The sequence below is a fragment of the Carlito syrichta genome, unplaced genomic scaffold (genome assembly GCF_000164805.1).
Source record: "Carlito syrichta isolate Samal-C Ts95f unplaced genomic scaffold, Tarsius_syrichta-2.0.1 Scaffold303207, whole genome shotgun sequence".
NCBI classification, from domain to species: Eukaryota; Metazoa; Chordata; class Mammalia; order Primates; family Tarsiidae; genus Carlito; species Carlito syrichta.
The window spans coordinates 170,713-178,295 of NW_007247303.1; the positions used below are offsets into that span (position 1 = coordinate 170,713).

The 7,583-nt window shown below is 51.9% G+C and overlaps 1 protein-coding gene across 1 annotated transcript in view; it reads left to right on the top strand.

The window, feature by feature from the left end:
* The first annotated feature begins 289 nt into the window (after positions 1–289).
* Positions 290–7,583, top strand: part of REM1 (RRAD and GEM like GTPase 1) — a 7,593-nt gene continuing 299 nt past the window's right edge. Inside the window, exons 1-4 of the mRNA XM_008058076.1 lie at positions 290–629; positions 1,628–1,716; positions 5,816–6,017; positions 7,504–7,571. Of these exons, the coding sequence (XP_008056267.1) occupies positions 290–629; positions 1,628–1,716; positions 5,816–6,017; positions 7,504–7,571 (699 nt within the window). The remainder of the gene's footprint in view (positions 630–1,627; positions 1,717–5,815; positions 6,018–7,503; positions 7,572–7,583) is intronic.

Here is a 7,583-nt window from a genome sequence, read left to right on the forward strand (position 1 = left end):
GCCTGGCCTCAGGGTAGCCACGTCTCTGCGTGTTCCCAGCCTGCACGCCCAGCGCTTCCAGCGGACCCCTCCCAGCGGACCAGGCTTGTGCTGAGTCTGAAGCCAGAAAGCCCCACGCTGAGGGACGGAGGCGCCTCCCTCTCCCACTGAACAAGAGGGAGCTCTGAAGGAGGCCATCCCGGCTCATCAGGACCCTAGAGAAAGAAAAAGGGGCCCAAAGCTGCTGCCTCTCCCGCCCCCCATTTCGCCTTCGAAGGAAGGAAGGAAGGAGCAAAGCCCCTCGGCAAGGATGACACTAAACACCCAGCAGGAAGCAAAGACCCCCCTGCACCGGCGAGCCAGCACTCCACTGCCCCTGTCCCCTCGGGGCCGCCAGCCCGGCCTCCTGAGCACAGCACCCTCCACTCAGTCCCAGCATCCCCCGCTGGGCCAGTCCGCTTCCCTCAACCCTCCCGCCCAGAAGCCTTCACCTGCCCCTGACGACTGGTCCTCTGAATCCAGCGACTCGGAAGGCTCCTGGGAGGCCCTCCACCGGGTGGTACTGCTCGGAGACCCCGGCGTGGGGAAGACCAGCCTGGCCAGCCTCTTTGCAGGGAAGCAGGATCGGGACCTCCATGAACAGCTGGGAGGTAGGGGTCGTGCGGGCTGGGCTGGGATGTGGCCAGAGGGGTAAAAGCCCTGTCACCAGGGGCACAGGGCTGCCAAGAACAGTTGCACCAGTCACGTACTGCTCAACTCTAAGGGACGGCATTCACACAAACTATGCAGTGAACGATGCCCTCGAGTTGTGCAGGCTGTGCAGTGTGGTCAAGGGTCAGGAAATTCCTTGAACAGAATGAGAATTTTGCCAATTTGTCATGGATAAGAGGTGTAGGATTCATTTCCATGTCGTCAGGGTAGCAATTTTGAATTCCATGGGTGTCAAGAAATGGTGGACTTCAACCCAGCTCAGAAATTCCCCAACTCCCCCGGCTCTCAGATCCTCCTAGTCCCATAGACACCCCCCCTTGGCCACCATGACCTACAGCAAAATTAAGATATTTCCCAGAATGTTCTAGACCCTGGGTTGCTTTATTCACAAGAAATGTGATGAGCTGAAAGGGTTGGGGACTCTGGGATAATGGGGAACAGGAACAGGACTGAAGAAATGAATGTAGGCCCCTGGAGTACTGACTAAGAGGACATAGAGTGAGTGGGCAGAGGGTGCTGGTTAAAAGCAGAGAGAAGGTAGGGATGCTGTCAGGCTCTTCTCCAGCTTTGACCGCCCCAGAGAGTGAGAACACATGTGTGTTACAGATGGGGAGACTGAGGGCAACATGACCTGCCTGAAGCATGCCATACGCCAGAGACAGAGCAGAACTAGGAGAGCTCCCAGCCCAACCCCACCACCCTCATTCAGCCAAGCAACTTTCTGGCACCTACTGTGTGCTACTATGTGCTGGCAGCTGGGGAGATACGGGCTCCTCGTGGAGCTTCTTGACCTAGCAGGAGAGACAGACATCAAACAAGTGTGGTGAGCACTGCCAAGGAGAAGCAGAGGGAGTGACATGGTCAGAAAGGGGGGCTAGGGAACCCCACGCCCTCCTCAGGCCTGCCCCTCCTCCCTGAGATCCAGCTCTCCCCTCAGCTGCGGAAGATGTGTATGAGAGGACCCTCACGGTGGATGGAGAGGACACCACACTGGTGGTCGTGGACACCTGGGAGGCTGAGAAACTGGTATGGCACTGCAAGCAGGATCGGGGGAGGGATGTGAGCCCAATACCAGACTCCTTTCTGTCCCCTCCGGGAAACTGCAGGACAGAGGCATGGCGGGGCCGTCCTCAGCATCCCCCCAAAGCCCACAGCTCCCAAGCAGCCTTTCCAACTAAAAGCAGAAGACCCTCATGACCTGGACCCTCTTCTCGCCCCCACTGACCCTCTTCCAGCAGGATGTGCTTCTCCCCTGCAGACCTCATTACTGCCACCCTCACCCACCCCACCCACTCACGCTGTGCAGAAGAAGTACTGGATTTGGCACCAAAATGCCTAAGGTTGAATCCCCTTTCTTTTTCTTACTTTTTGTGTAGCTTTGTGCAATTGATTTACCCACTCTGAGCTTTAGATTTCTCACTCATTCCTGCCTTCCTCATCCACTGGTTTTGTAAAGTTCTTAGGTAATTTCAAAGGTGTCTCATTTGGAACATGAAAAAAATGCTGAACAGGAATGAAGAGTCGTAAATGATAATTCTCTCTTTTTTGTTTTGAGTCAGAGTCTCACTCTGTTTCCCAGGCTGGAGGGCAGTGGCACGATCACAGCTCACCACAGCCTCGATCTCCTGGGCTCAGGTAATCCTTCCACCTCAGCCTCCTGGGCAACTGGAACTACAGGTGCTTACCACCATGCCTGGCTAATTTTTTTTTTTTTTTTAAGAGACAAGGTCTCGCAATGTTGCCCAGGCTGGTCTCAAACTCCTAGGCTCAAGCAATCCTCCCACCTCGGCCTCCCATAGTGCTGGGATTACAGGCATGAGCCACTGTGTGTAGCTGATAATTCATATTAATCTAACTTGGTAGCTAGTGAAAAAGACTAAAGAACCTTCCAGACCAGGAGGAGAGCAGCGGCAGGGACACGTCCTTATGATTTTCTTACCTTGTTTGGGCTTTCTTTTCTCTTACTACCTAGGTGATACAGGCTCATTGTAGAACTTTTAGACTACACCCAAGCAAAGAGAAGGGTCTAAATTCTGGGAGTCCCATCTCTCTAGGGGGCAGGCCCTGCCCCTAACACTCAGGAAAGCCCTGCCCACAGGGTGTGGCTTAGGGGATCAACGCTGGGTGAGTGACCAGAAAGGATGACAGCTCCCCTGACAAGCCCAAATAATAGGAATATGTGGCCAATTCTTTTTCACAAGAATAAAAGGAGAGTACCTGATCCTAAACCAGGGGAAGTGAAGACTGGTTAGAGACCCAAACTTCACCTGCACACAGACTACTTATGTACCTAATCCTGACTCGTACCCCACATCTCAATAATAAAATAAAGATTTTTTAAAAGCATAAAAGGAAACTCAGGTACACATGAGAACAACTGATTCTCATGATAGCAGCTGAGACGCCAGCCCCTATGCTGAGCACTGGACACATATTTTGAATTCAGTCAGAACTAAAACTATACAGCTTCTGATGTCCATTCTACTGAGGAAGTAGAGCTCAGAGAGGTTAAATATGTAACCAAAGCTCTCAGATGGCAAGTGAGATTCAAACCCAGATCTATGAAACCCCAGAGGCTGCACTCTTACACACTAGGACCGCCCCCCACCTTCTGAACCTTCAGCCGAGGTTTCCCTCCTTCACTCATTCATTCATTCATTCAGAAATACTTGGCTGTGTAGTCATCATGGTCCAGGTCAGGATGCTGAAGACATGCTGGTGCATAAGGCAGACATGTCCCCTGGCCTCTTGGAGCTTACAGGCTGGTGAGGGAGAGCCTACGTTTTGGATGCAGTTGAGAATATCCTATGAGGCAGTGTCCAGTGCATTCAGAAGAGTGATCAGACTGGGAGTCCCACTGGGAAGACCGGGGAGGAAGGGTATTGGACTGGGAGGCAGGAGCTGGAACTCTACATCCAGGTGCCATGGCCTCGAGAAAGTTTTCTCTTTTCTGGCCTTTGGTTTTCCTACCAGTAAAATGAAAGCGAATCCATTTCCCAGGTCGGTGATTCTGAAGGGAGGTCCCAAAGAGAGTCTGAGCAGTAGCAGCCTTCATGGAATAAGCATCCATCTTTCCATCCATGGGCTAGATGGTAGTGCCCTAGGTTGGCTAACTGCTAGCATCACGTGGAGAGTGTTAAAAGCAAAAATCTCAGACCACACCCCAGACCTAATGAATAAGAAGCTCTAAAAGTGGAACTCGAGAATCCATATTTTTAATCACATTCCCAATGAGTTCCTACCCAGCAATCCATGCACCCAGCCAATGTCTGTGATCCTAACAGACAGCAAACCCCCATAAAGATTTACACAGTGAATGGTCAAGACTCACCCTCTTATTCTGCAGATGGGGAAACAGAGCCAGAGGGAGAAAGGAACCTGGCACAGTAAGGAGCCCACATCTGACTGACTCCACCCTGAGTTAGTTGGCCTGAGGAATGATCAGTATGGCGGTTGAGAAGTTACCCCCTTTGACAGTGATGTTGACCATGGAGCTGATGCTTTCCTATTCATTTGTCTTATTTGGTTACCAGGAAAATGTTCTGGCTTCTTCTGCCACACTCCGGTCTTTCCTACCCCTTACTTCCGACAGTCCTCTGTGTTTGGAGTCTCTTTCCTCCTGCTTTGCCCGCCCATCATTTCATGCCCGCCCCATGCACCGGTCCACTGTGAAGCCCTTCAACACTCTGCCAGGTGGCGTTCTCCTAGGCGTCCCACCTCACCTCCAAGACTTCTCCAACCACTTGCGAGTGCTTCTTATTGTTACCTTTACAAAGCATTGCCACTTTCCATTTCCACATCCTCCCTTCCAGGCCATGGGTTTTTGGAGTGTGGAAACTGTCTTATAAAGTTATGATACAGTTATTACCTAGATGGCCCAGTCTCAGAGTGCTGTCCTTAACAAGATCACCCTCTAAAACAGAATATCAAAAGCACTCCTGTTCTTTCTTTTCCTTGGTCAAACAACTTGAAAGACTCCGCTTTTTTTTTTTTTTTTTTTTTTAAAGTTGGGGTTTCACTCTGTCACCCAGGCTGGAATGCAATGGCATGATCACAGCTCACCACAGCCTTGACCTTCTGGGCTCAGGCAATCCTGCCTCAGCCTTCCAAGTAGTTGGGACTACAGCCCCATGCCACCATGTCCGGCTAATGTTTTTATTTGGGGTAGAGATGAGGTCTTGCTATATTGCCCAGGCTGGTGTCCTGGACTCAAGCAATCCTCCCACCTCAGCCTTCCAAAGTGCTGGGATTACAAGCATGAGCCACCATGCCTGGTCAGGACTCACCTCTTAAAGTGCCTCCTGTCTCTCCCATCCCATGCCTTCTGAACTTACAGTTGAGTCACTTCAAAAACCGTCCTGCAAATGCCTCCCCCGAAGTCAGCCTCCTGTCCTCACTTCTCACTCTGCCTTTTTCTTCTCAATTCTGGATTGCTGAAGTCCTAAGGAACTTTGGGAAGACCAAATTCTCCTCAAAAAGCAGACAAAAGAGCTGGATAGACCAAGCCAGAACCCTTCTTAGCAAAAGCAAACAGGAACAAGATCCAAGTAAACCTTTTGCCTCCTATGCCCAGCCTGTGGAAGTATCAATGAATGAGAGAAGACAGGGAGGTAGTGTCATTAGCTCAATATTTCTTTTTTTTTTTTTTGAGCTGGAGTCTCACTCTGTCACCCAGACTGGAGTGCAGGCATGCTTCCAGCTACCGCAGCCTCAACCTGCTGGACTCCGGCGATCCTTCCGTCTCAGCCTTCCAAGTAGCTGGAACTACAGGCGTGCGCTACCACGCCCGGCTAGTTTTTTATTTATTGTAGAGATGAGGTCTCGCCAAGTTGCCCAGGTGGGTCTCGAACCTGTGAGCTCAGGCAGTCCACTCACCCTGGCCTCCCAGAGTGCTGGGATTACAGGCTGAGCCACCGAGCCTGGCCAGCTCAATATTTCAAGCAGAGAAACTGAGGCCCAGAGAGGATCAGTGGTGACACAGGGAACTATGGCAGAATCTGTCCCCCAAACCTGTCCAAAGTGTAAACGTCAGCCACATCTCATCTATTAAACCACCCCAGCCCTGCCTTTCTCAGCCAGGGTCTGGGCTCCCGCTGAGGATGGGCCTTGGGTCCACCCTTCACAGGATAACAGCTGGAGCCAGGAGTCATGCCTGCAGGTGGGCAGCGCCTATGTCATCGTGTACTCCATCGCAGACAGAGGCAGCTTCGAGAGCGCCTCTGAGCTCCGCATTCAGCTGCGGCGCACACATCAGGCAGATCATGTGCCCATCATCCTCGTGGGCAACAAGGCGGACCTGGCCCGCTGCCGGGAAGTCTCTGTGGAAGGTGAGCCCTCCGTTGCACCTCCTCCTCTTTCTCTGGGTCCGTTGTCATGGTTTCAGTGACTGCCCCCACCAACTCACTGGCAAGCTGCAGCCACTTGCCTAAGCCCGAAAGCCGTGACCAGTCTTCCCTCCCAAACCAGTCCCCCGTCCTGTCAAACCCACTTTCATTAATCCCCCACATCTTCTTCCCTCTGTGCCCACAGACTCTGTGCCCACCTGGCACCTTCACCTTAGTCAGCCCCCCACTTCTCATTCAGTCCTCCTCAACAGCTGCCAAAGTTTTCTAGAATCAGAACTGACTTTGTCACTTCTTTCCTTTAAAATTCCCCTATGGCTCCCCATGCCCTTAATCAGAGACACTTTATCACTGGACATGACAGGCCCAGTGCCTGCCTACAGGCTTTGCACAGGCTTACAATTTAGAACCGAAAAAGGCCCTGACTGGTTCCGAAGTACAGTGAAAAATTAGAAATTCAAATTTCACAAGGCTTTAATTGCAAAACATAATATTGTGTCAGCCAACAACTTCAAATCAAAACTTTAATGTTATATATAAATTATATTTACAATGGGATGGGAACTATTTTAATAAGTTTGACATACCAGATGGGACCCATAAAATGATCCTGTTCACAGAGTAAAAAAAATTTTTTTTTCTTTTTTTTTCTTTTTTTTGCGTTGGAATCTCACTCTGTCGCCCAGGCTGGAGTGCAGTGGCTGCTCCCGGCCACCGCAGCCTCGACCTGTTGGCCTCCAGCGATCCTTCCACCTCAGCCTTCCAAGTAGCTGGAACTACAGGCGCGCGCTACCACGAACGGCTAATTTTTTGATTTATTGTCGAGATGAGGTCTTGCCAAGTTGCCCAGGTGGGTCTCGAACCCGCGGGCTCAGGCAATCCACTCACCTCAGCCTCCCAAAGCGCTGGGCTTACAGGCTGAGCCACCCAGCCCGGCTAAATTTTTTAAATGTGGAAACTGAGACCCAGAGAGGGAAAGCCAGTTCCACACAGTCACTAGCCGTGAGGACTAGAACTCTGGCCCAGTAGCATCCTGGCGGCGAAAGACCATAAGCTTTGTGGACAGACGCTCCCCAAAACGGCAACATCACTCCCAAAATTTTGTTAAAACACAGATTCCCAGACCTCACCCCAGATCTACAGAATCAAAATACCTGAGGGTGGGCCCAGGCATCTGCATTTTAGCCAGTCCCTCCAGGTAATTCCGAGGTCCTTAACCTAGCATTCCGCCATCCCCTACCTGGTCCCGGCCCTCCTGTCTTCCCAGCCTCATTCGGCTACCAGGATCGGTCACTAGCCTGTACCCTAAGTCCTCAGAGCCAAATCTGCTGCATCTCTGAGTCCCCTGACACCTGCACCAGGTAAGGGCTCGGGAAGAGTTGCTTCCAGTCGAGACTGAACGCACCTCTCCCGGCCTTTGTCTCCGCCCCCCGCTGTGGCTCCTCCCCGGCCCGCCGGCCCCGCCCCTCAGAGGGTCGCGCCTGCGCCGTGGTGTTCGACTGCAAATTCATCGAGACGTCCGCCACCCTGCAGCATAACGTGGCCGAGCTC